Below are 27,999 nucleotides of genomic sequence, written 5' to 3'. Positions count from 1 at the left end.
GCCCCAGGGGAGCCGATAGGAAAGTGAGCCAGTTGATCAAAAGTGGCTTTCATTCTCCTGATGGCTCATCAGTACCTTGGCCGGTTCAGCATTTTCATAATGTGGTTAATTCACTGGCAGAGACTTTTTATTGGGAAACTCAAAGCCTGGAGAATAGAGCGCCTCTCGTTAGCTTCACTGGCTGAGATAAAATCATTCTTACAGCTGCCTCGAGTCACTCAATGTACATTTCATTATGATATGAGTTTTATTCTATATAATAGTTACTCAAATCTGCTTGCAATTCATAGTTTGATGTTCTTCTATAGAGGTGGTGGTAACATGTTACACATATTTTGTCACTTTGAGCATATTTTTGAGTAAGTTCTACTCGAAGCAGTTTTAATGCCCTATCTTTTACTCTTTTTACTCAAAAACCTTTCAAGAGAATACATTTACTTCCTCTTGCTACTAAACATTTATTTATGAAATGACGTTGATGGAGTCATTACAGTTGTATCCTTGCTACATTAACCCAACTGTCCAATCTGGAGAGTATGGGACATTTAAGTTTTTTTTTGTTGTTGTTGTAAATACCTAATTACTGTCACTTGTATAATCACTTAGATGACATATTTTACTTCTATTGGAGTCCTTGCTTCAACGTTTTTTTATTAAGTATCCTTTCTTCACCTCTGGGCTTACAATAAATTCACTGGTACAGTTCCATTGATTACAACAATCCCATTTTTACAAGGGAACAAATAGTACACCGTAGTACCGTTCAACATGCAAGTATGTTTCAAAAACAGCAGGCTGCACAGATTTTTTAAATGCCTGTACATGAACAACATCCTTCTGGAGTTTCACAATAGCCGTCATAAATTAAACATCCTAGTATTTCAGCCCAGCATTGCTGGATGCAATAGTATGTACAGTATTTAGTATCACCTAAAAGATGAACTCTTGGACATATACTACATCTTCAATGTCTTGTCTATTTTGAGTACTCATATATCTAACCAAGACACTCTTTGGGGATTCACTGCTCACACACTCAAAACAGTAGACCTACACAGGGACGAAACTAGGACACGTCTGAATCGTAAAACTGACCATCACAAACATTTGAAACATAATCTGAAAGAAACGCGCAGAGAATCTAAAACCACATAACTAGTGACACATTGTGACGTACAAGGGTGATTGCAGGTCTAATGTCCCAATATAAATAGGATTGTACTCCAAGAGGAAAAGGAGAAAGTGTGAAACAAGGGTTTATGTAAGAAGCACCGTTGTGGCCTAGATGTGTGAGGCCTAAATAAGCCTCACACATCTTGTCTGTACATAGAGGTTTGGAAAGGATAAATATTGTTCTTGCAATATGGTAGAAATAAACGGTTCAAGGATGCTTAAAGAATGTGTTTTCTGGTTGACATACAGTGACCCTACTATACTAGATAATTTATTTGCAGTTAATGCTTCCGTTTAAAATAAATCGTATTCAACCGCCCCGTATCCTTCACCTTTCACCTCCTTTTTCCTGTAAAAGGAAGCTAAATGATAGACAGGGCGTCTTAAAGAAGGGTGTTGATGACAGCAAGACGAATGAATGCAAAGAGCCGGAGAAATGCCTAAGAAAGAAACAGGATCCTGTTTTGATATATATAGAATGAGCAAGATAAAAGGGAGAAGAACTACTAGAACTGAACAACCAGAGCCAGCCCGACCCATTAAGCGACATAAGCGGCCGCTTAGGGCCCCCTATAGCAAAAAATGAAAAAAAAATGTATCTCAGTACACCATCCGCCGTGATAAGTATGTTTAATTAATGTTGTTAATATGCCTAGATTGCCTGCTCTCAAAGTCATGTATTATATTATTGAGTCAATCATATAATACATTAACCGTGCTTTACCTGAACCTCATTATGAGAGGACGGCAGGATTGTAACTTCCCGTGTTCAGTGAATGCAACAGAGGCAAGGCACCAGACCAACCAGAGTTGAATGGAAATAAACATCTGTCTTATTGGCTGACAGGTACCTATCCTGTGAGCTGTGACAATGTTTAAAATAAACTGTCAGTCGGACTCAGAGTTTTTGAAGATGGACATAAGAACATTTGTTCTTAAAAAAGATGACAATTCTCAAGTGGTGGCTCACACAATAACCCCAGAACCAGCACTTGAGCCAGGAGAACAAGGTATGTAAATGTCAGTAAACTTCCAAGTTATGCGAACATGTAAGCAAAGCATAAATTACAGCTACGTTGACGTTACTTTGAATCGCGGGTGTAAGCTAAACAGTTAGCAAGTAGCTATAGCTAGCCAGATATATTAAATAAACACTTTGTCATACAATCTAAATGTTATGTTTTTTAGAGTTACCTGGTGATTTCAAAGAAAGCTCTCTGGAAAATGTTGACTTACTGTTCGACATGAAGCTAGAAGCTACCTTACAGTACACAGTTGATCCCGAGTGCAGTCAGTTAAAGTGTTTCATAGTTAGCTTAGCTAAGCATCAACCTAGCACTGAAATATATGGATGTTATGTGACAGTATTTCTGAGAAAAAATCAGCTGAAATGGTGGCATAGTTGCCACTGCTTTACGTGTCGACAGCATGTTTGAACGTATTTGCAGCAGTACATGTGGCTGTTTGACCACTGACGTTGCCATAACAACACCTGAATTTAAATGTGCAACCTCTTTTAGTGACAGATTTTTGCATGAAATTATAATTCTTCTGAATGATATTCCTATTGACAGCTAGTTTCTACGTGAACATTATGAGATGGACAGCCAGAGAGAATAAATGAAAAACAGGTATGAAATACTATATGACAAAACAAGAATACAGTTTAAAAGGGGAGTGATTTGTAAAATATCCATTAAAAAAAATCTGTTTACAGTTCTGTTTCATATGAGTGTTGAGAGATGTATCCATAGATCTCTCAATTTTGCTCTCAAAGTGCACCAGATTGATGCTTTTAACTTCAATATTTAAAAACAAATCTTCCCGGGGGAGCATACCCCCGGACCCCCCTAGAGGAGGTGAGGACCCCCCTAGAGGATGTTAGGTCCACGGTGTTTACATGCTTATTTATACAATATGTGTGCTTATGCTAACATAAGACAAAAGTTGGTTCCGTGTTGTGTGTAGTGAGAACGCACTAGAGTGAGGGGGGCCCCCAAGCCAAAGCTCGCTTAGGGCCCCCAAAAGTCTAGGGCCGGCCCTGTAAACAACACACATATTTAGTCAATATAAATGTATAAATTGTGTGTTTATGTACAAAATTTGGCAACAAAAGCCGATACCATAGGTATTTCTGTTGGTATACAACCAGCTCTTACCAAATATTAACCTTCCCTTGGGAAAATATAAAGCACTGAGCATTTAATCAACCAACGCTTACGGTGGTTGTTACAGTTCTGTGGTCTGCCTGGAGGACCCACACGTAGCTCAACAGCACCTCTGTGTGGACAACAGCTGAACATACAGAATAGTGTGGCCTGATTAGACCTCCTGCCCATAGCAGAGCAGTCAGCTGATGGCCACCACGAAAACATTTTTAACCTAACATTTTTTAAGTCAGAGACATTTTATACTAATTTCCATTTTATTTCATTTAAAATATATATGTCAAGGTAAAGCATATCCCGAGAGCCAAAGAGAGTAATATTGAACATATTAAAAAAAGTAGGAAATGTCAAAAAAATATAGAAACTATTTGTTTTGTGTTTTTGTTCAAGTCCAACATATTTCTTGGTTTAACTTTTCAAAATGTGAGGATTTGGATCTTTTCATTGTTGATGATATAAGATTTGGGACAAAAAACATTAATATCAACAAGGGCTTGTTAAATTAATGATTTGGTCCTCACAGTATTTTATACTGTGAGGACCAAATCATTAATTTAACACTTCAATAAATAATGAGTCCTAAATTGCAGACATAAAATTATTTGATACATTTTTTACACCCAGTCTAGTATTAGAAATAGTTGACTTTATCCTATATCTCTTTATATAGCTTTACTGCAGGTTTTTACATTTGACAAAACTGTAAGCTCCAACTAACATTCATTGTGGCAGAAGCTGGAAGAAAAGAGACTTTGTAATGATAAGCAGTTTCAACAATTCAATCCTATACATTGTTCAAACTCAGGCAACTCGTAGTACTGCGGACTGATCACCAAACAGTTATCTGCAGTAGATTAATTGCAAACCCACTTTTATTTTCAGAAAATAGATACACGGTTACATAAAGAATAAATACAAAAAATGACATGTAGACGTTGTAGCTCAGATTCTCGCTTTATTGGTCAACTTGATGAAAGACTACAAAACGAATTCACAAAAAATCTCTTTCAAGTAATCAAATCTGTACAAACCTAAACTGTATGGGGTTTTTACAGCTCTGGCTCATATGAATCTGAAGAGACATATGCGTGTGTGTGTTTGTGTGTGTGTGTGTGTTGGTGTGCAAGCATGTACTTGCTTTTCTGAGACGAGGTGACATGCTCCTTCCTGTTCAAGGATGCCGATACGTCATTCTCAGAAAGGCAAGCCGGATCATGAACACACGCGCACACACACACACACACCTGCACACACCTGTGTTTGAGATTTTACAGTACAGAGGACAGGGAAAACAAAGTACTTCCCCCCTCCACAAGTACACACACGCCACCTGCTGGCAAGGGTTTGCAGCTGAGCTCATCACATCAGCGATCTCCCACTGTATCGCAAACCCTGCTTTTTCAGTCAAAATTACTGTACAGACAGACACTGTGGTTTTAACCTTTCCACGGGAGGAGTGGTAAGAGAGAGAGAGGGGAAAGTATAAATCTCTAATACTCTCACACAAAATGTACACGTGCACACATGATTTTAATGCTCACCGGCAGACGTTCGTCACCTGCGCACGCACGCACTCACTCAGACAATTCATAACATTAAATGTTTTTAAGAAGTACAGATAAAAAAGGAAAAAGCCCTGGGTATAGGTTTGATTTCTGGCTGTTTGGTGAAAGAAAGGAGAAGAGAGGTAGAGAGGGCAGGAAGGGCGGGGTCGGAGGTCGAGGGCAAATCTACTGTTGTCATTTCTTAGCTTTCCTGGGGGGGGTCACCGGGCGGCCAGAGCCCATGCCTCCTCCACCACCGTAGAACAGCTTCTTGTCTGCAGGTTTGAGAATCTGTAAAGAAAAGGCAGCGATGATGAAACTGAGTAAAGATGAACAACAGAAACATTATAAAATGTGTAGGATGTGTGTGTATTTTCCTGCGCACCTGGAATGAGCACATGAGGGTCTCATCGACGCTCATCATGGCTCCGGCGTTATCGAACTCCCCGCAATAGTTTGGGGCTGAGAACAGAGTCACCAGCTGTCTCTTTGCAAAGAACTCATATCCGTCCTCCACCACCTGGAAACAGATTAACGACATGAACAGGTTGTTTGTATATTGCTTGTAAGGAGTGAGGGTGATTTAAAACATTTGCTTCTCATCTGCACACAATAAGTCCGACACAAAAACCGGTCCAGATCGTAATTCATTTACAGCCTTTTATTTACAAAGGGCTTAAACACATTGCTGTCACTGCCTACCTGGTTATCAGTAAAACTGGGCTGAAATCCAACTCTGCTGGAAGTAGGGCTGCTCGATTATGGCAAAAATCATAATCTCGATTATTTGGGTCAATAATTGATATCCCGATTATTAAAAACGATTATCCATTTACTTTGAAAACATCCATTTATTGAAAAAAAAAATTAACAGTATGTTTTTAACAGTTGATTACCCTGAACTTTAAAGGGAAATGGAAACACTTTTCAAACTGCTTTCCATGCGACAATATTCCCGTTAGGAAATGTATTTATCTAGTCTATTTCCAATGTAAACGATCGAGATACGAATTTATTTTTTGAAATACGTGCCTAATGACCATGGGCGCTTCCATTGCTCCGGGACTTTCCCAGTGACGTCACTGAGTGGGTACGGCTTCCTGGGCCAAAGCTCAATAACAAACAACATGGCGTGCAATGCACCAGTAGTTTACATTAAAAGAAAACGGTCGTCGTCAGGAGTTTATTGTCTTGCCCCAGGCTGCACAAATGGATTTTATACGAAGAAGGAAGAAGTACATTTCCATAGGCTGCCACTAACGGATGAGAAGCTGCTCAAAGCATGGGTTATTTCCATGAAACGGTCGGATCCCCCGCTGAATCAGTACGCACGTGTGTGCAGCGAACACTTTAAAAATGACGATTATGTCATATTATCGGATTTGAAGCCAGGATCTGTTCCCACAATATTCGATTTCTCAACGTATGCAGTCGGGAACACCGACCGTCCCAGCACGTCGGCCGCGCAAGACAATGACAGTGTCAACAAACGTGAAGTTCGAGCCACCAAACGAGTTGCTTCAGCTGCCGAGAGAGAGGTAAATATTGCAGCACTACCAGATTACTAGCTCACACATGTATTTACTGACACAGTGTGACCTTATTAATTAACGCTAGTGCTGGGGGGAAACGATTATTTTGAAAACGATGAATCGGGCGATTATTTGATCGATTAGTTGACTAATCTAACGATTATTTTTCTGTTGTTCAATTCATAAAAAACGTAATGTAAAAAAAACGTAATGTAAAAAAAAAATGTTTCACGATACTGTGTCTCAGGGGATCTTAATATTTAAGAACCTATTAATGTGTTATACCAGATTAACGGAAATAATCTCAGCTAACTGACGATACAAACCATGTTTACCAAAACAAAACACAAGTCTCATAAGAAGCATCTAAAGACCCCTGAGCGAAAAATGCTAACGGACATTGGCACAGAACTCAAGATAAAAGTACCCTTATTACTTATCGTAGCTGCACATACAATATATCCGATTAAAGCTGAGACTCCACAGATTATGTAGGTATATAGTATCATCACTGAGTGATCCGGACTCGCGACAGGGGAAGCAAATACAGTCATCACAACACGTACCTTCACAGAGCTTCTCGGGAGATCGTCTCACCACCGTAATCTGATCAAAAGACGTGTTCAATGGCAATAAAATGAGAAAAAACGCGGCTGAATCGGTTAATCCATAGGTTTTTAACGTCTATGTATAAAAAAATGATTGAATTTATAATCCATAATTCCATTTTATGTAAAAATCGGAGAGCAAATGCTAGCTGCTAATGGTAGCCACCACAGCTAGCTGCTGCTTCTGCTAGGCTATGCAGCAGTTTCAGTGAGATATAAATATATAAATATCTTTGCGTTTTGGACTAACTTTAAAATATTCCCATGCTTTTGAAGACCTAGGGCGAGATGTTTTTGTTTGGGGGCTTCGTGCGCAATCCTGTGAGGAGGAGGTGGTAGCCGTTTCAGTCTCCATTGTGTTTGAAGTGCGATTGCGAACTGCTTGTTGCTTTGGGTGACCCACGTGTGTGTAGCGACGCGTCGACGCGGAAATATGTCGTCGACGATATTTTGAAGTCGACGCGTCGCTACAGCACTAATTAACGCAATCGCTTCCAAACTAAATGGTAGCTATTATTATGACGTACAATGGAGAATTGGGGGTGTTCTATAGCTCAACTAATTAAACTGGCATACACACGCTCATCTGTCGAAAACAGCCCTAAAAAGGCTAGTATTGCTGGACTAGGTGTTCAATGGATGGTATTGCCAAGATGTATGAGGTGTTGGAAAATAATACAAAATATATGTCAACTGACCACTGAGACCGAGTCGGTACTGGAACTGGTGGTATCCCACTCGGCGAGTTCAGAACCGTCGGTACTTTCGGCGGATTCCGGATTGTATGCCACTCTAGTATTCGACCGAATCGGTTCATAAGCATAGGCCATGGGATGCCTGGTAACTGTAGATGCTTCCACATCAATGTCATCTCCCGACGAATAGTCAAATTCATCGTTCAAAACTAGTGCTGTAGCGACGCGTCGACGATGTCGACTTCAAAATCTCGTCGACGACAGATTTCCTCGTCGACGACAGATTTCCTCGTCGACGCATCGCCACACACACGTGGGTCACCCAAAGCAACATGCAGTTCGCAATCGCACTTCAAACACAATGGAGACTGAAACGGCTACCACCTCCTCCTCACAGGATTGCGCACGAAGCCCTGCAAAAAGCCCCCAAACAAAAACATCTCGCCCTAGGTCTTCAAAAGCATGGGAATACTTTAAATTTAGTCCAAAACGCAAAGGCATTGTTATTTGCAGTCTTTGCCAAATGGAGTTGGCATACCACACTAGCTATGTTGGAGCATTTAAAGCGGAGGCACCCCCTTCAGGGCTCGAGCTTAAGGACGTCCCGTTGTGGAAAAAAAAAATTTTGGGACGAATTTGGGACGAGAGTTAAAATAAAAATACCCTGCTAACTCTACTACAAAAGGCGATGAAAATGAAACCGACTGCACGTTTTGTGTAGCACATTAAACCTCCTTGTCAACATAAACACACATGCACATTTAGAAACCAGCGAAATACACACAGTAGCTACAGCTGTGCCACTGGCTGTGCCCGCGAATTCCTGGCCGGGTCTAGCTATGTACTGAGTGTGTGTATTTCGCGGGTTGAGTGATGTACAATGGCATCCCGTGGAGGAATTCTGAAATGTTTTACTGTTAATCACAAAAACAAAAAAAAAGTTAGTCGAGAGCCCTGCCCCTTGTCTCTCGTGAAGGGAACAATGATAAGTAAGTACTAACTTTGGCTAAATTAATTCCACGTTTGTGTAGTGTGTTGTGCAGCTTGAGTTCTGTGCACTTCGGTAGTGCTAACTATCTTATCGCTCTCCGTGCGGTTTGTTCGTGCTTGGTTGGTTAGTAGTTAATATTAGCTACCTAGCTAGCGGCGCCAGCTGTGTGTTAGTTAACGTTTGTCAGCATTTAATGTTGGCTGGAATGGTAGCTAGTTTACGTCTGCAGTACACCGCTATCTAGCCACTACTAACCCGGAACGAACTAACTGCACAGAGAGCTAACTCATGTTGTGGTCCTTTACGAGTCAAACATAACATTAGACTAACGTTAGTCAGCTTATGGCGCGTTTCCACTGCAGCGGGTAGCTCGCTTTAAGCGTGCCGAGCCGTGCAGGGCCCGTTTTTGGTTGCGCTTCCACTTGGCCTAGTTTTGGCCCGGGGCTACTTTTTCACCTTTTTTCTGGCCCGACTAATGGCGCGTTTCCACTGCAGCGGGTAGCCCCGTTTAAGCGTCCTTAATCGTCCTTAAGCGGCCAGGCCGGTTTTTGGTGGCGTTTCCATATAGCCTAGAACCGGCCAGCGGGTACTTTTTCCCTCTTTTTCCGGCCTCATAAAATCGTGGTTCCCTCAGACCAGGGCTGAACTAGTGACGTCAACACTCTCGACTGCTGATTGGTCAGAGAGAATCGTCACAAGATTGCGCGCGAGTTCATCCCTAGCGTCGCATATATATCTAGAAGCAAGCTTGCAGCATTTTTATAAACAGCATTTTGTAAACGGAGGAGCTACAAAAATGGCTACTTCTAAGAAAAGCACACCGTGGTCGACCGAGGAGGTGACGACGTTCCTACATCTCATTGGGGATGATAAAATCCAGCGGGAGCTCGACGGAACAACTCGAAATGTGAACAAAAACAAAGCCGATCGCCCCGCCTACACTGCGTTGCTAGCCCAGGTCCTAAACTGTAATGGAAATGCGCCACGGCCTGGGCCGGCCAGCGAGGCAGCCCGAGGCCAGAGCGAGGACGCTTAGGGACGCTTAAACGGGGCTACCCCGCTGCAGTGGAAACGCGCCATAAATCGTGGTTCTAGGGCCAGGAACAACCAGGCTGAGTCGGGCTGAGTATGCTAAACTAGAGAGAAGATCGCTGGCAAGGGAGCTACAACTACAACAAGATGAACATATTTGACCGTGATTTAATTGTAATACACGTTTCAAAATGATGTCGAAGTAACAACATACTGATACCGGTTAGTAAAAACCATGAATTAATGCTTTGATAAGTCTGCAGACAGACGGCAGGCGAAAAACCCTTTTTAAAATGCGTGTTTTCTAAATGTAGCTTGGCTAAGCTAACGTTATATATGCTCCGACCGTCCACACTCACAACAACGGCCTATACAGACATAAACAAACCAGCGACTGTATTCGCCATGACACAGGCAGTCTGTGGTTTGTACTTGTTTAACTTTTGTCAAGTTTCTGAACAGATATGAGGAGCTGTGAGCTCTGAGTGCTAAGAGCTAACGGCTGTGTTGTTTTTTGGGGCGCTCATTGAGCAAAAAAAACTATTATTAAGAATGTTTTGGTATTTATTTGAGATACATTACGTTTTTTATGAATCGAACAACAGAAAAATAATCGTTAGATTAGTCGACTAATCGATAAAATAATTGCCCGATTAATCGTTTTCAAAATAATCGTTTCCCCCCAGCACTATTGAAAACGTCGATCTCATTGCAAAATTCCTCCATCGCTGCCATATCTGCTACGTTGTGTTGACTTCCGGTATGGATACCCGGAGCGAAGACCCACCCAGTGACGTCACCATTTGGGACTCCCCTAATGGCTGGTCCCGGAATTCCCCACCCGGCCGGCGGATAATTAATTTTCTTTTGGCGAGTAATATCATATACAATAAATATTACGATCAATATCCATTGTAAAATGAATAAACTCCCGGAATATTATAGCTGTAATTGGTGTTTCCTTTCCCCTTTAAGTATAATTCAACTGAAAAACCAATAATAAAAAATAATAAAATATTCGTTTTATTTCGATTGTTGTTTTCATAATCGTTGCAAGCCAAAATCGTAATTGCGATTAAAATACAATTAATTGAGAAGCCCTACTGGAGTGACCATAGGGCTATCCAAGTGCTTCAGCAGCTCCACTTCACTTCAAAATGCCACTAATAGCTGGACATGCTTATTCGATAAATATTCTATCCTTGCTTTAGTTACAAAATTAGTTTTGGCGGAAAGGAGGAAAGACTCACAACACATAAATATAGGAGAGATAATAATAACCATCCGGCCTTTTTAACATAAATAGGGGTAAAACTACTCGCCACTGTCTGTCAAACTGCTCTGAGCCCATTGAGATGTTTCCTATAACAACATGACTGATTTCCACACCCTTCTACCAAGAAACAGAGGAGTGGTGGCTAACACTATAATTTATTAACTTTTTGCAACATCTCTACCAACTTGTATTCCTTCAGGACTGATGTTATGCACTGACCTGATGGGCCCGACAAATGAGGTCCATGTCGTGTTTGTGAAGGAACTTGGTGACCACGTCGGCGCCAAAGGTGAAGGAGACGCCACGGTCGTTCTCTCCCCAGCCCAGCACATCTTTGTCTGGGTCGGCCCACAGCAGGTCGCAGAGGAGGCCCTGGTCAGGCACGTCAGTGGGGCGCATGACCCTTCGCACCTGCTCCATAGACTGGAGGTCTGGGGACAGTCCTGGAGAAGTTCACAGAGAACATTTCAATGTTAGAAAGCGAGGAAAACATACAGTAGGTTCGGTTCTATGATAGGTTCTGCTCGTTTTCATTTCTATATGATCAAAATGTTTGGATTTGGGCTTAAACTGCAGTGTACCAAACAGAAGAGAAAGTCTTGCAAACATACAATAACCTTTCTGTCGTTGTGTCTTTTGTAACCCAATACGTTTTAAGAGGGAAGAGATGTTTACTCTCATGATGAGGAGGGCCTTATGCTATTTCTGAATTACAAGTACTACCAAACACACCAAACCATGCCATTTACACATCAGCCCCGTCTCTACATGCATTTCAAATGTCACAGGCTCTGGACAGATATGTGCTTCTTTCTTTTTGATCCTTTCTGTGATGAGATTTTACGAGTGAATGACCATGGCATATTTTCTTTTTCTTTTAATGTGCAGTTGTCAAGAGACCTTACCAGGTCACAGAGTATGTTAATTTGTAAGACATATGAACTGTGTTAAAGCCTACATTACTTATTTTGTTAGATAGAAGGCACCGTCCAGCAATGCAAAGGTCATAAACAAGGTCTTTTTAAGTTTGCATGTATAACAAAACTGTGTTCCGCATGTTAGCAGAACTTTGTTGTGATTAGAAATAAAAAGTGCTATTTAGTCATGACTCCAACAGGATAAGGAAACTAAATATACCCAAACAAGAACTGAATATCCCACAGTACTGCAGGTATTAAACAATAATGTTGACAGTAACAACAGTGCAGAGGCGAGTTTGTTTGTGTGTGCACTCTGGATGGGTGCCAAATTAACTATTTGATGAAGATACCTCCATGGCAACAGAAGATCTTCTCATCAACAATGGCTGCAACAGGCAAACAGTTGAAGCAGTCCGTGAAGGTCTTCCACAGCTTTATGTTGTATCGCCTCTTACCTGTGGGAGGAAAGCACAAATACGTGATGACAATCTAATCTCGAGAGCAATAAATTCTCGGCAGCCGAACCTATTGCACAACATTGGAAACACAATATTTTCCATAAACCTGGTTCTGCTAAATAGCAGAGAAGGGCATATGATTGTTTACTGCACATACTTCCTTATCATGCTCTTTAGCCTGAAGCCTGGTGTACTGAGAGCTTGCAGTGTGACTTTTGTCAATACCTTTTCTACTCTTAACACTGCTTTCTCTTTTTTTAAAGTTCAATCAATCAGACTGAACACCAATAACTTTCCTAAAGCCTACAGGCTTGGGATTTCTTAGCAAACTAATAGTAACTGTAGATCGTAGAGGCAAACTAGTGTCTGCTTGTATCTGGATACATGCCACATGACTTACACTCATCGTAGAAGCCATATATTCTGTTAATGGAGGCGCACTCGTGGTTTCCTCTCAGCAGAAAGAAGTTTTCTGGGTATTTGATCTTGTATGCCAGCAGCAGGCAGATGGTCTCCAAAGACTGCTTGCCTCTGTCTACATAATCCCCCAGGAACAGGTAGTTGCTCTCTGGTGGAAAGCCCCCGTATTCAAACAGCCTCAGCAGATCATAATACTGCCCATGGACATCACCTGGGGAGACAAACAGACGTGCATTATTAAAGGGGACGGTCAAAGGTGTTATTATCTTATTTTGGTATGAGCATAACAAATATGTCAGGAACATGCATAGAAGCCCAACAACACCCTGCAAATAAACAACAACACTTTGTGATTATTTTAAATGAACACTCTTCTGAATGTGATGCTTGTCTTGTTTTTTGTGATGACAACACAAAACCACTTAAGCAAGCATTAAATGTGACTAAGACTGTCCCTTTAAAACTATTATTCTTCATTAAGTGGCATCAGCAGGATGACACAGGAGGGCAACTCCAGGGAGACATGAACTGCACAACAGCACTGCCCTAGCAAACTAGTTTTATCAGCTCATCCCTATAGTCCTATAATTATGTTGCAAGGTCACAGCCATGAACGATATAACGCAAATCTAAGCTTTCTCATTACAGTCCAGCACGTTACGCTACAACATCCACCTAAGAGTGATTGTAAATGCAATGTGACCATACTTAAGAATTCCCCAGACTCTAAAGTACACAACTAAGCCTTACCACAAATCTTAAGGGGGGCCTCAAGTTCGAGCAGGATTGGCTGGCTGAGGAAGATCTCCCGAGATTTGAGGCAAAGACCACGGATTTCATTCTCTGTCAGCTGAACATTTTTGCCAGGTCTGGAGCCTTTCACTGTGAGGAAAACATACAAGAATGAGAAATTAGAAAACAAAAGACAATAAACACAGCAGAGTTTTGTATTCATATGTGCAAAAGGAGGCCTAGCTAACTAACAGTATCATTGATAGCCAAGTCAGATTCAGGATTATGTTCTTAAAACGGGAAAACACACCCTACCAACAAATTCACATGTTTTGAGTAAAAAAAGGGCTGGCTGCCATGGGCGGTTAGCTTGTGTTAATGTGTACTGTCTGCATGCTGTTTAGTATTCAAATATGGACTCCTTCCTCCATCATTCAAGCAATCATGATTATATAAAATATGTTACATTTAAAGATGAAAATGTGGAATAAATGAAAAAGTAATACTGTGAATTCCACGTTTTTCCAATGAATGCTGAAAGCTTAACTACAACCAAAAGTAGCCATTTCTTTTTTACCAGTAGTTATTTTTTTCATTATATAAATGCATTTCACCATGCCCCATTACCCCTACATTCAGCCACAGAGTAGTATTACATATGTGTGCCCTTTTGCTCAAATACATCTCCAACTTGTTTAGATAACATATATATCAACAACAAATACCAGTAATCAGGACCACTAACAATAAAAAAGGACACCTGGTGATATTATTGGTTTTGGATATATGTACTCTTGAAACACGCCAACTCTATGAACTACTCTTAAGGAAATATGCAAATAAACTGCTCCAGTTGTTTTACATCTGTTTTAAGTAATAATGCAGGTCAAACACAGCGGCTCGCACACTGTCTGATATGTGAAAATACTTCACGGGTAGAGTCCAACAAATATATAGCGCGTTTACTGGGTACTGTATTTACTGTTTAATGAGCGGGAACAACAAAAGGTGAATTTGCTGCTAGGAGGATGCTACTGACCAACATAACTGGCGGTCAAAAGCCCGTGTTTCGTTAGCAAGAGATAGACTCTGGCTAGAATAGCATAGGTGGCTATCGTTGTCTAGCATCTGTTAGCTAAAATGGCTACCTCTGTGAATACATATCGAGCAAAAAAACCGCCTTACCTTCCAACAGACGTTGTATAATGGAGTCGATGTTCAACTTATCAGCTTCGGCCATGCTATTCCTCTATTTTGGTCGGGTTTTAAATCACTCCTACGAATTAGAGACCTAGTAACTGTAAACGGGCTACCGAGTTACCGTTAGCTCAACTAGTTAGCGTTAATCGGCTATCGTTAGCCCGCTAGCTAACCTTGGGGCAGAATTGGCAACCTCAAAATGTGAGGCTTGGTGCTGGGTTTTTAAAGATGTGATGGCTGGCATGTACTTCAGAAATCCGCATTCGTCAACTATGTTCCATCAGATATCCGAATTCAGTTAAACCATACGTATTTTCTCGTGACAACGATATTTCTGCCGTAGCTACTAGCACCATGCCATGGACAAAAAAAAGGCTAGATAAGCGTTAGCTTAAAGCGAGGTTGAACGGAAAATATCTGACCGTTCCCGCGCTTCCATTGGTCAGTGTTGCCAGTAGGCGGTGCTTTGGGGAGTCATTATTGTCACTCATTGGCTGTTGCCAACGTCGGTCAGCATTTACTTATCGCAAAACCAGTGTAGAAAGGACAATCATTCTCGGTTATATCTCGTGTTTTGTTTGCATTACATTATAGATTGTGTCAAACAATTCAACATACAGCGCGCGTATGTCCACAAATACTCAAATATTCGAGCTTGTATCGTCCTGTATTTGTTGCGCAGCACAGCGACACCCACGGAAGTGACCAAGATGGGAAGAAACGACGACGTATTTCGGCATGACGCAATGTCCTAGCGCCTGGCAACACGCTACGAGTGATTCATTCTGAAGTTAGGAGTTAGCTAGGTTGCTATCTGAAATATAAACATGACTCTATGTCGGATTATCGTTAACCCATCCGTTTTATGCTTATAATACTGTTGTTAACATCATACAACGATCCAAATCATGAAGCTGCTTCATAAAGACATTGAAAAAGATAGTGCCGGGTGAGTGTCTGGCTAATGTTAGCTAGCTAACTAGCATGCCATTTTACAGCTGATTGTACTTGTGTTGACTAAGACGTGTCTATATGTGGTTTACATTCACACTAACCAGAGTACTATTAGTTAGAACGGAAATAGTCCCATATGTAATAAAACATATAGACACAGGATACGGATATAGCTTTAATGACCGATCGTAAACAAAGCTAGTAAACAAAACCAACCCTGATTGTGTTATTGACCTACAATTAGTTATTATAACTGGATCAGCATGGGTCTGCGTTATTGCCCTAAATAATAAATAGACAGCTTTAGTATTTCCACAGTTTAGTGATAATGAAAACAACTCTTGACTTATTATTACTAACATGAATGACACCAACTCAGAACCTTATTAATTGCATGTTGTTCTTCAGTCAGGTGACTCTGATGCCTGATGAGGCGGAGGATATGTGGCACACCTACAACCTGCTGCAAGTGGGGGACAGCCTGAGAGCCTCCACCATCAGGTAACCTCTTAGTACTTTTACTCCGTCTAATAAAGATGACAATGAATCGTCTTTGTGGACATATTATATTGGCGGTGTCATTGTTTGCATTCATGTGGTATCAAGGCAAAGATTGAGCTTCCGCCGTCATGACAACCACTGATCAGATTTGATTGACATCCATTACAATCAATGCAGCCAGCCATGCAGATGGACTTTGTAGTAACTTAACAGCTGATGGATAGTTATAACACAAAGCTTTATTTACACAAAATGTACACGGTTTGCAACAATTATGCTTTTGTAAGACATACATATTTCAAGACCAACTTTGTTCCCGATAGCATCAGACACCATATTCTTTATGCACTTAGGAACTTTTTGACTTAGCTTCTGATTAACTTTGTGCCTTAGCACAACACACATTCAAGTACGGAGATGTAATGTTTCCAATACCACAGTGTCCAGTTTAGCTTTACTAAAACGTTGATAATTCAATCTGGGTTTGTATATGATTGTGCTTGGTTACTAGCTTTCCAATGTTTTTGTCTTGCTCTTTTTGTGTATCGTTAGGTGTTTTAGTCTCATATAAACACAGAGAACTAAAGTCCCTTTCCTCCGTTTTCACAGGAAGGTGCAGACAGAGTCAGCTACTGGAAGTGTGGGCAGCTCTAGAGTTCGCGTGACTCTGACCTTATGTGTGGAGACGATCGACTTCGACTCCCATGCCTGCCAGCTCAGAGTGAAGGGCACTAATCTTGAGGAGAACCAGTATGTCAAGGTCTGATATTTTTGATGCAGTAATAAGAGATCATTACTCACATAGACAGTTTTTCCTCTCCCTTAAAAATGCTTCACACCTGTGAGACACATGACTTGTCTTTAACAGCAAACCTTTTTTTTATGAAGGCTGGCCATTGTAGACAGGCAATATATATAATGTATTTAGTGACATAAGCATCATTATATGTTAAATAATAACAGCAGTGTCTTTTTGTTATTTTTCTTCTCAAACATCTGAAGATTATAAACATAATAATGTTTTTAAATCACAACACGTTGTTCCTTCTTTTCTATTATTTCCCAGCCATACTCTTAATTTGTTATTGTCTTAATGTTTACTTTTGTGAGATTTAAGTAGCTGTTGTAATCATGTTCTTTTCTTCATTCATCAGATGGGGGCTTACCACACCATTGAGCTCGAGCTCAACAGGAAGTTCACTCTGGCTAAAAAGAGCTGGGACAGCATCGTGCTGGACAGAATCGGTATGCAGGTGCTAACATATACATTTGTCTGAGATTACAATTAGTTTGTAAGGTCAGAATAATCACAGCAGAACCTATTGCCTATTCTTGTTTTGGGTTCGTTTAATCCCAAACATCCCACATGCACGTCAACCAGGACTTGTAAACAGTAATCACATGGACACACATCTCTTGTTTACCTGACAGAATATCATGGGCTCTAGATGCCCATCTGTCTCAGTCTAAGCATCTATTTCTTGGTAAACATAAGACATGCATGTTAGATTAAGTTCCTGCATTTAAATCAGAGTTGTTTACACTCCCAACAGAAAGCCTATAGTTCTCTTGAAAGAGGATTAAGACATTTGAGCCATATTTGGTGCAGTTATTTGCACTTCAGTTTGACCATGTTTCTCTAATGATAAAATCAGCCAAACCACAGGAACAAGTAATCTATGTTTGGAGAAGTCTTTGCGTATTGACAACTCAAGTTTACAACACTTTTGGTTTCATAATCTATTTAAACCACTTTAATCTTGACAACTAGAACACATAGATTTCCATGTTTTAAATCTTACATAACATAGACGTTTGTCTCTTTCTGTCAAACACGTAATGGTGAACCGAGCCAAAATAGTCAAAACAACACAGGGAGTCCAAATGGACATTTAAACAGTTTAGACTGCTAAGTGATGAGAATCAGCTGTTTTTTACAAGTGATTTAAATCCCTTTAGTTGAAAAGTTCCAGATTGGATGTTTTTCCTTTTATCAGCTACTCTCATACCACTTTTGTTCTCACTGCATCCCATAATGCCTCGCTCCAGGTAGCAATCATCCCAAGTTAGATGTATACACTCAAAGCTAATTATGAATGCACCGCCTGACTGACAGGGGAACATATCACTTGGGTTTCTTTCACACACAAAAAAAAACAGTCCACTTGTTAATTTATTTACATTGCCAACAAAGAGAGAATGTTGCCATGGGAACAGGATAAGGAGACAGAGCAGGAAATAAACTGACAGCTGGGGTCCAATGAGTCATTACTGCTGTAATCTTCACCACCATGACTTTCACTTAAGTGTTTTAGAAATAATTTGCAGTAACTCAAATACATTTAGCAGTGCTGCAACACATTTTTTGAATATGTCACAAAGTACCCACATTTGTCTTCTCAATTCTTTTAGAGCAGGCCTGTGATGCGACCCAGAAGGCCGACGTGGCAGCGGTGGTGATGCAGGAGGGGCTGGCTAACCTGGTGCTGGTGACCCCCGCCATGACACTGCTCCGAGCTAAAGTGGAGGTCACCATCCCTCGCAAGAGAAGGGGGAGCTGCACTCAGCACGAGAAGGTAGGTCAGCTTTATGGAGCTGCACTGCTGTAATGAGCTCAGAATGGGTGTTGATGGGAGAATAAAGTCAACAAGTATAGCTAGTGTGTTGGCCCAACCACCTCTGATTATTAAGGAAAAACTCCTTTGTCAAGTCTTTTTAAATTAAAGACTTGTTGAGAATCAGAAACAGGTTTATTACTAGGTAGGTTGACACGCACGAGGAATTGTACTTGGTGTCGTGGTGCATACATAAAAGTAAAACAATTAAAAACACATAAAACTGTTTTAAGAAAACTATAATAACATAAACAAATATTTGACATTTTTCAAAATATAGCGGTATTTACATTGAAATGGAATTGGAATAAAATATGTGTAGTAATACAAAAACAAGATATTGTGTGCATTAATGTAATGCATAGGGCCTATGAGATAAGAAGCACTGTCAATAGACCGAGTCCTGCTCAGGGCCAGTTCTGCAAGCCTACACCCGCAGAGATCCCTACCGAAACAACTGATTACCCATAATTATCTCCGAGTCAAATCCTGACCTGGCCTGTTAATATAAGTCCCATGACCCGACCCGTGATTAAACACACAGGCTACACAGTCACTTGCTTTAAAAAGCTTTATTCTTACTCTGCTTAAGCTGCGTTCTCCCTTCTTGAACCACAAATCCAGCTGAGGAACGTTCTCTCTCCCTGGCTTTGTGCTCCATCAAGGGGAGAGGGTGCAATACATTTAAAAAACCTGCTGTCTGCTTATGCTTGATGATAACAGCTGATTCAGATGTCAGAATAATTCAGTCATTTTCATTTCTGTTTCTCCAGAATAAAAACTCCCAACATAATTTAAGCGTTTACCTGCTGCTAATTTTAAATGTATGCCTGTATCCTTTCTTGTGAATTTATATGCATATGTATTTTTGACTCATATTTAGACATTTAATTCTCCTTTTTATTTAATGGATTTTCACATATACAGTATAATAGGGTAGATGAATAACTGCAAAATTAAACTACAAAACAATCACATTTTAAATGTTTTAAATGAAATGAAACTAAAGCTTACTGGTATTTTTTATAAAATGGTACCATCTCAACATGAGTCAGCATTAAGGTAAGAGTCAGAGAGATGGAGTGTGTGTTGTGTATGCATAATCACGTATTTCTGAGGTCGTGAGACACCTAAAGTGTGATTTAAAAAAAAAAAAGAAAGCACATCAAGCCCCTCATGTATTTAGATCTGGTGTATTTTTCCTGTAGTCTGAACTGTTTGCGTGTGTTTGCAGGCGCTGGAGAGGTTCTATGAGGCTGTCATGCAGGCGATTCTTCGCCACATTAATTTCGATGGTAATGCTGCTGTGTACACAGACACGGACATAAACACACACACACAGTATGTTCCTGTTTCGTGTCGCACACTTCTCCCTTTTTCATAGCTTGTTCCCACCACATATTTCACGGTTGTTTTATCAGAATCATTGTTGTTATTGTTTTCACATAATCATTGCTTGAATTAAAGATAAGAAGTTTTGATTTTCTCTTCCTCTTAGTGGTGAAGTGCATGCTGGTCGCCAGTCCAGGCTTTGTGAAGGATCAGTTCATCACCTACCTCTATAAGGAGGCGGTGCGACAGGACAACAAGGTCCTGCTGGAGAACCGACCCAAATTCATGCTGGTCCACTCCTCATCAGGTCACAAGTACTCACTCAAAGGTATGACCTGGTGGGCCCTGAGAGAAAAACATTTAAGGTCACCTATTATGCAAAATCCACTTCTCCATGTCTTTTATCCATAAACAAGTGTCCCCTCTGTGGAAAGAGATTCTGAAAGTTTCAAGAAAAAAGATTTGCTCTCTTTTCGTCCTGATCCATTTTTATAAAAACCTGTCTGAAAATGAGCTGATCAGATTTTGGCCACTTTATGATGTCATAACGATTTTTTGGCTTGTGTAACCATTAGCCAATCAGCAACCAAGGTAACCCCCCCCCCCCTCCTTATCACCTGAATCTCCTCCTAGAGCACCATTGTGTTCTTTTTAACCAAATGTCTCTCAGAGGGGCGTGGGGAGGGGCTCCTTATTTTCATCTGAAGTAACAGACAGAGAATCAGCCCTTTTGAAACAGGGCTGAAACAGAGGGGATTATGGGTAATGCTGCAATGATCTGTTTGGTATTTCGAGCCAAACACTCCAGAGACATGTTTTGTATATATCTATATATTACCTATAATATATTAATGAAAAACAGTATAATAGGGGACCTTTAAACCTCAACACAAGGTGGAAACTAAATGAAGTGCTTGTTGTTTTGCAGAAATCCTGTGTGACCCCACAGTGACGAGCAGGCTGTCTGATACCAAGGTGCATATGATTTAGTATCTTTTTTTATCCTCTTGTAAACAAATGCTCTCAAGCTGACATGCATGTTTTAACTTTCAGGCAGCATCAGAGGTGAGAGCACTGGAAGATTTCTACAAGATGCTCCAGCATGAGCCTGACAGAGCCTTTTACGGGTGAGTGATGACGGGGGAGAACAGTAAACAGAGTCATCCCTCGGCCACGCTGATAATAAACGACCTTTGTTTCGGTGCATCCTCACAGAGTGGCTCATGTGGAGAAAGCAGCTGACGTCCTCGCCATCGACACCCTGTTGATAAGCGACATACTGTTCAGGTACACACTGAAATGACTCTATCAACATCTGTTTTAAATACACAGCACATGTTTGCTTCATACAGAAAGAGGTGTTGGGTTAACCTAGCTGCTGATTTATGATCAGCTGTTAGAAACCAACGTTTTTCAACGAATGGAGTTTCTTATTTCTATGCAATCAAAAAACGTATGCCACCAGAATTTTAAAGACATTAAAATACAACAATCACATAGAAATCATTCAGCAATTTATAATATGTAATCTATTCTTGCAACTCCTTTTGGCTTATCAGTGAGGTGAATGTAGTAAACACATCAAATCTGCTCTGTGTAAAACAAATGTTGTGTCTACATGCTTTCATCCAGACATCAGGATGTTCCAACGAGGAGTCGCTACGTTCGCTTGGTTGACAATGTGAAAGATAATGGAGGCAATGTCAGGTACTAATTATATTTTAAAAGTATTGGTTCTCTGTATTCTCTGCCAAGCATCCCGCTGATGAGTTTCTCTTTTTTTCCCTGCAGAATATTCTCAAGCCTTCATGTGTCTGGTGAACGTAAGTTTGAAAACCATTCTGACTATTTATTTAACATTTAAAGACAGACGTTTTCTATTAACACATATAGTAGCATCATGTAGTTGTGTATTAAAGGTTCTCTGTGGAGTCTCTTGTAAATGAAAAAAGTTTAATTTTGGTGTTCCTCACTTTGTGACATCATGATCCCAAAGAAAAATGTGGTTACGTTACGGTGTCCCCATTGCGGAATATAAATATATATATAAACAAAGGAATAAAGAAATAAAAAAACAAGTACGTTAATTATACTCCATAGTAATTATTTGTATTTATATGTTTTTACTTCAACACACACAAACAGTGTTAACTCATTACATCTACTAACTGTGTGCAGCCGAATAATAGGACACTGCATGCAAGCATATCATCGTGCGTGATATAACTAAAGAGGATCTGCTCTTAACCTGAATTCCCCGAGGGGATTAATAAAGTAGGCCTTCTTCAAACATTGCTCCACAGTGCTACTAGTGGTTAAACAAAACACCTCTATAGGCGCGTTCACACCAAGTACTTTTCCCACAAAGGTTCCTGAGAACTCTTTAGTTCTCATGAACTAAGTACAGATCGCGTTCACACCGGAAATTAGTCCCTGGGGGAGGATTAGGCAAATGACGCTGACGTCACTTCTTCTTCTTCTGCTTTGGGTTTACTGGCAGGCCGCAAACAACTTCACGGCGTATACTGCCACCCGAAGTCCCCGGAGTTAGGGACTGGCTTCAGTAGAAGCTGCTGGGACTCCCAGCAGCTTCTACTGAAGCCTTCCGAGTAAACGGCCAGAACGCCGACACCTCCTCATCTCCACCGCTCCCATGTTTTATTTTGTGTTGTCATAAGTTAGTCTCTCTGCGTTTCTGCACTGGGCTGATGCTAATGCTAATAATGCAATGTGAGGATAATAAAATGGCGGCTTCACAAAAGTTTTTGGGAGTTTGACGGGGCGTGGTTTGCAATCCGCCCAGCCAATCAGACACAGGAACCTTTTTCTCCCACGAAAGTCCCTGCTCTCTAGTACCTCACACTGCTCTCTAGTACCTCACACCAACGCAACTCCGGTTCAAGCTCCGTGCTAGAGCTTTTCAGGTTCAGAACCGGTTCTTCGGTTTAGCTCCGGCTCTTTTCACAGTGCCCAGAGTCCGACTGGTGCTGCGTCATCGTTTGCGTGATGACGTAACCGTTTGCATGCCTGCTTCATAAAGCCAAACCGCGCGGAAACCCCTCACAGCTGACACAGACAACAACAACAATGGCCGATTGTGCTCCAGCTTCCTCTCTACCTCTTCGGAAGACCAGATTCCAGTAGGTAGCTGGTCTCTTGAGTGGACCACTGCTGCTTGTTAAGTTTCTCCATCGTTGTGTATAAACTGGATAAAACGCCGGCTTTTTGTTGTTGTTCAGGAGTTGATCCCGCCCCTGCCCCCGCCTCGACGTAAGCGTGACGTATGTGGTGCTTTTGCTCTAGCCGGAAAAAATGTTGGTGCTTGAAACGAACCGGATTCCGGAGCTAAGAGGCTGCTCCGCTGCGGTGTGAACAGGAAAACCCGGTGCTTTTCAAGCTCCAGCTCCGAACCGGCCCTGGAACACCGTTGGTGTGAATGAGGTATAGCAGGGACTGAAAGGGGTAAAAAAGGTTCTCTAGAACTAATTTAGTTCCTGGGACTTTTTGGTGTGAACGCAACTAAATCGTAGTTCTCAGGAAAAAGTACTTGGTGTGAATGCGCCTATTGTATTGCCTAACTTGTATTGACCAGTATGAGTGAAATGACGCCAACATGCTATCAGGTCTGCACTGTCAATGTTTGATTACTGGCTTTAGGAGGAGTATACTGATGTCCTAATAGCACACTGACCTGATAAGAGTCACAACACATGAATGAAGGCCCCTCGTTTTTCTTTTTGAAGACGTACAGTTTCTCATTTGTGTTGAATCAATTGAAGTTCTGGTTGTGTGTCATCACCTTGATTTATTTGTCTCCTCAGAACTGACTCAGCTGAGTGGAGTGGCTGCCATCTTGCGGTTTCCCATCGCCGACCTATCAGAGCATGAGGACGACAGCAGCTCAGACGATGATTGATTGACAGAAAAGAAGGAGAAAAGAAATAGAAGGGGGTCGTGTTGCAGATAACACAAGAATGCATTGACTCAGCGTGTTGTAAGACAATAAAACTGCAGGTATTCTTTATTCCACCTCTGCAACATCCAGACCGAATGAAAGGTGCCGGTTAAGGTTGCCAATGATAAGGAATGTCATATTTTTTGCCAAGTCCAAATGAAAACAGTTACAATCATGACATTTACCAATATGAAAAAAACTGTGATTTTTCCTTTGTATATACAATTTATTTCTCTTTCAATTAAACAACAGAAGCGTTCAACCAGTTGCGTTGTTTCACTTTGTCGCACACGTGAATGTAATGCACAGAGCCAGATGTAAAAATATATAATTTATACAATATTTTACATTTAAAAGCTATTTTGGTTATGGGTAATACGACCCAAAACTACTGCATTTTAACAAACTAAAAATCAAGTGTCTTCAGGATTTTTTATTTGATAGTGTTTGAGTTCCACAGTTACAACACTGTCAGTTCCTCTTCTTCTTCCCTGGCAAGACGTCAAATTGCAAACTTCCCTTGTGAAGAACGTCAGCAGCTAAGACTAAAGTGCAATATTTAAAACAACCTTCCTCTCTCCTAAATTTCATTTCCTATCAGTTCATGAGTGTGCACTTTATACGCTTTGCTCAGTAGGACACTGGAAGGTCTTAATCCATTCGAAATCCTCCAGAGTGCCCCAGTGCAGGTAGATAATGGAGCACACCACCATGACATGCATTATCTGGTGACTGTTGCCCCAGTTGTCAAACAGGCCGGGGACGAAGCGCTCGGGGATCTGGATGATGTTGACCAGCCCCCCCACTACAGCCAGAGTGTCCATGATGACAAAGAGACGCAGTGAGTGAGGGCTGCCCACCCCGCTGCCGAACACCCTGAACAGGAAGAGCAGGAAGCGGAACATGGCCTGCCAGATGAACGCTTGCAGGCGCAGGATGTTGGTGCGGGCCGTGGTGGCGCAGTAGATGCCGTACGCTGACAGGAGGGTGTAAGTCAGCAGAGCAGCCTGTCGCAGGAGGGGGTAGCAGAACAGGGTGATGTGGATGATGGGGAGGGCACCTGGGGACAAGAGGGGGGTGATGTACAAGTGAAGAAACAGCAGGGAAATAATATAAAGTAAGATACATTTGACACACCTTGATTTTGAGTTTCAAATGTACAAAGGTGTAGACTTGAGATGTAGATGTACTGTCAAGCCATACAAATGTAGACTTCTGTTTTACTATTAATGTTGTGAAATGTAAGACTTCAGACTCAGAAATCCTTTCTTTGTCTCTCCATGGGGACATTTACATGATTGCAACAGCAGATAGTGCAGGCAAAGTGAGGTTAAAATAAAAATGGCTTGTTACAAACCAGATTTCAAGACTTTTAGGTCAGAAATATAGATCAACAAGCCTTTGACATTGTACAATATCAGAATGAGAACACTGTCTGGGTCAAAATTCAATAATAATTCATTCTGCATTGGAGTTGCACAATGCTCACCCTGTCTGGGTTATTTTTGCTACAATGATCAGCCTGCTTAATATTATCCGTAACTTTGGGAGGATATTTGGCAACAGGAAAACTGTCTGTAATAAACAAAATAAGGACTATTTATTGGAGAAGGTTGTGACTTTGTGTGGAATCTCTGCTGGTTGCTTGTAGGCTGGAAAAATAGTCACATGTTGTCTCCCACAATGTTGGTTTCCCTTATTCTTTATAGTACACATTATTAAGGGGTTTTGATATCTTTGGAAGGAGCATGGCCTGCTGTTCTTAATGCTAACCAAAAAAGAAAAATATCAGATAGAAATTCAGAGCCAATTATCAACAACCTACCTAGGGTATTTACTAGGCAGACCCCGAACATGTCCATGGAGAGCAGGGTGTCGTACACATGTTCCCCTCCCACGTGGTTCATGAACACATGGTAGACCACGGAGCCCACTGTGGGGCTGAGGCAGGCCAGGTAATGGACCGCACAGATCCAGGAGCTGTCCACCTCCATCCAGGGGATACTAAAGGGCAGTAGCACCAAGAAGAGGAAAAAAGGGACGCCTGAAGGGATGGGAAAATGAAAGGGAAAAGAGGATGAAATTAGTTAAGTGAAACATTTTCTGTTAGAAAGGCCTGTAATTAAAAGCATTACCCTTAAGTGTTGTTATTGCAGAACATTACTTTCAGTGCATACAAAATGCTTGATTTGAAGTTTGTAAAGTGGACCATGTGCAATAGTCTAACTCTAATTGCATCTGTTTTTATATTGAGCAAATGTTATTAAATATCATGCAGAGCAATTTAAGGGATTTAATAGCGATGCTTCTTAAACAGGAAGCATGTGAGAGATGTGCTTGTTGTTCCCATTCCAAGAGACAACCTAATGCCCTTCACTTCCCCTTTGTAAGAGTGTTAGTGTTAATGAACTAATGGGATAGTCAAGCAGAAAATGGAGCAAGAGGAAGATAGCTTTCGGAAGTTCAAGGTTGGATAGCTTTTAGCTCATGCACAGCGTTTATATACATTTAAAATTGTGCTCGTCTTTGCACAGCTTGATTTTATTGTTGAAAGTGTTACATAAAATGCACACTTTTAAAATCTGTGTTGTAATTCTACGACTGCGTGCTATCTGTATGAAAACCTTTGTATCTCCAGGATGCTTTGCCCATAATAACTCATATGTGAGCATGCACAGCTTAAAGGTGTCAGGCAAACACACACACCTTCAAAGACCGCTTTAACAGTAGGTTATTTCCAGGACAGGATTCCCAGGGAAGATTACCGCTAATGCCCCATATCCTCATTACACATCCTCGTCAAGTATACAACGGGCCATAAGTGAGAGTAGTGACATTGGTGACCCATTTGTTTGTGCAACTGATATATAGTTACATTTCTGGGAGACATTTTCTCTGTGTGTTACTGTTAGATACATTTGAATGGGAGAATTCAAATGCAAACAACATTTGATATAATCTCAAGATTGTCATTAAGGATAAAGATTTAAATAAAGGCAGTGTAGATCATTTCTGCACTTACCATGGGTGTAAATGTTCCCCAGCTCATTGTGCATGTAGAAGAGGCTCCTGATGCACTCCTGGGCCGTGGACACTGGCCGGTAACCCGTGAGCACATACTTGTTGAACTGAAGGTGTTGTGGGGTCTTTGCAAATTCCAACAGCCGCGGCCCTTTGTAAAGCCCCATCATGACTTCCTGCAGCCAAGGCCCTCACATTGAGTTGAGGCTTCTCACCATTTACATCCTAAACGAGGCCGCGCTCTTCACTCTGAGACACATTCATGACCACAACGAGCCGGAAATTCTGCTCCCTGAATCCACCATTGGACAGGTGTAATTCCAAGCAAGCAACCTGTTGAGCTGGCCAAGTGGCATGCTTTCAGGAGGGCCAATCAGAAAGGGGTCTTAACCCTAATCCAGGGTAATCCTCACAAATAGCCATGTGCACTACTGCAGCCTTGACATGGCTCCAAACAGACTCAAGTCATTGTAGAATAAGGTGAATTTTGTATTTCACCTGTTATATACTGCACATGATACTATAACCCAGGGGTATTCAACTAAAATTCAACGAGGTCCAGTTAGAGAAAATGTCCTCATGCAAAGGTGCGGAACATCAAAATGTCTAACTTGCTTTATGAATTAGTGTGATATATATTGAAGTGACCTGTAGCTTTATCAACGTCTGCATGTAATCAACAACTGACTGCCAATCAAATAAAGAAAGTACAATTCAAAAACAACAATATTTATTGTCAATTAACATTGAACTATTATACAGTAAATACTGTGGATATATGTAATGTTCCTCTCGGGCTGCATTTACAAATAAAATAGAGAAGATAAATAAAATAGCTTTTGAAAATATGTGCATCTTAAAAGTGCTTAATA

General features: G+C 41.1%; 3 protein-coding genes across 3 annotated transcripts; 1 reads left to right on the top strand and 2 right to left on the bottom strand.

Moving 5' to 3' along the window:
- Nucleotides 1-4,279: 4,279 nt before the first annotated feature.
- Nucleotides 4,280-15,121, bottom strand: ppp1cab (protein phosphatase 1, catalytic subunit, alpha isozyme b). The gene is made up of 7 exons (XM_034214660.1): nt 14,735-15,121; nt 13,568-13,699; nt 12,798-13,028; nt 12,290-12,394; nt 11,239-11,462; nt 5,271-5,405; nt 4,280-5,176 (listed from the first exon to the last, which is right to left on the bottom strand). Exons 1-7 carry the CDS (start codon nt 14,787-14,789, stop codon nt 5,081-5,083), a joined length of 978 nt encoding a protein of 325 aa, XP_034070551.1. The 5' UTR covers nt 14,790-15,121; the 3' UTR covers nt 4,280-5,080.
- A 179-nt stretch (nt 15,122-15,300) lies between these two features.
- On the top strand, nt 15,301-24,368 carry pelo (pelota mRNA surveillance and ribosome rescue factor). The gene is made up of 13 exons (XM_034214652.1): nt 15,301-15,698; nt 16,112-16,204; nt 16,814-16,964; nt 17,359-17,449; nt 18,617-18,780; nt 20,054-20,114; nt 20,318-20,479; nt 21,080-21,126; nt 21,205-21,278; nt 21,367-21,438; nt 21,784-21,858; nt 21,943-21,974; nt 23,973-24,368. The coding sequence occupies exons 1-13, from the start codon at nt 15,658-15,660 to the stop codon at nt 24,065-24,067; spliced, it is 1,158 nt and encodes a 385-aa protein (XP_034070543.1). The 5' UTR covers nt 15,301-15,657; the 3' UTR covers nt 24,068-24,368.
- Nucleotides 24,369-24,649: 281 nt separating this feature from the next.
- On the bottom strand, nt 24,650-27,294 carry LOC117544852 (progestin and adipoQ receptor family member 4). The gene is made up of 3 exons (XM_034214329.1): nt 27,129-27,294; nt 25,932-26,150; nt 24,650-25,166 (listed from the first exon to the last, which is right to left on the bottom strand). Exons 1-3 carry the CDS (start codon nt 27,292-27,294, stop codon nt 24,724-24,726), a joined length of 828 nt encoding a protein of 275 aa, XP_034070220.1. The 3' UTR covers nt 24,650-24,723.
- Nucleotides 27,295-27,999: the final 705 nt, after the last annotated feature.

This window comes from Gymnodraco acuticeps, unplaced genomic scaffold (assembly GCF_902827175.1).
Source record: "Gymnodraco acuticeps unplaced genomic scaffold, fGymAcu1.1, whole genome shotgun sequence".
NCBI classification, from domain to species: domain Eukaryota; kingdom Metazoa; phylum Chordata; class Actinopteri; order Perciformes; family Bathydraconidae; genus Gymnodraco; species Gymnodraco acuticeps.
The sequence above is the reverse complement of the archived record's forward strand: the minus strand, read 5'-3'. Positions and strand labels throughout refer to the sequence as shown.

Bases quoted from the DNA above. Each gene is read 5' to 3' on its own strand.
- ppp1cab (XM_034214660.1), bottom strand. From the start codon at position 14,789: ATGGCCGAAGCTGATAAGTTGAACATCGACTCCATTATACAACGTCTG. The intron at 13,700-14,734 runs GTAAGGCGGTTT...TTTTCCTCACAG, and splicing joins TATACAACGTCTGTTGGAAG to TGAAAGGCTCCAGACCTGGC. The intron at 13,029-13,567 runs GTAAGGCTTAGT...TTGTCTCCCCAG, and splicing joins GGCCCCCCTTAAGATTTGTG to GTGATGTCCATGGGCAGTAT.
- pelo (XM_034214652.1), top strand. From the start codon at position 15,658: ATGAAGCTGCTTCATAAAGACATTGAAAAAGATAGTGCCGG. The intron at 20,115-20,317 runs GTAATGCTGCTG...TCTTCCTCTTAG, and splicing joins TCGCCACATTAATTTCGATG to TGGTGAAGTGCATGCTGGTC. The intron at 20,480-21,079 runs GTATGACCTGGT...GTTGTTTTGCAG, and splicing joins TCACAAGTACTCACTCAAAG to AAATCCTGTGTGACCCCACA.
- LOC117544852 (XM_034214329.1), bottom strand. From the start codon at position 27,294: ATGGGGCTTTACAAAGGGCCGCGGCTGTTGGAATTTGCAAAGACCCCA. The intron at 26,151-27,128 runs GTAAGTGCAGAA...CCATCCCTTCAG, and splicing joins GGGGAACATTTACACCCATG to GCGTCCCTTTTTTCCTCTTC. The intron at 25,167-25,931 runs GTAGGTTGTTGA...TCTTGTCCCCAG, and splicing joins CTGCCTAGTAAATACCCTAG to GTGCCCTCCCCATCATCCAC.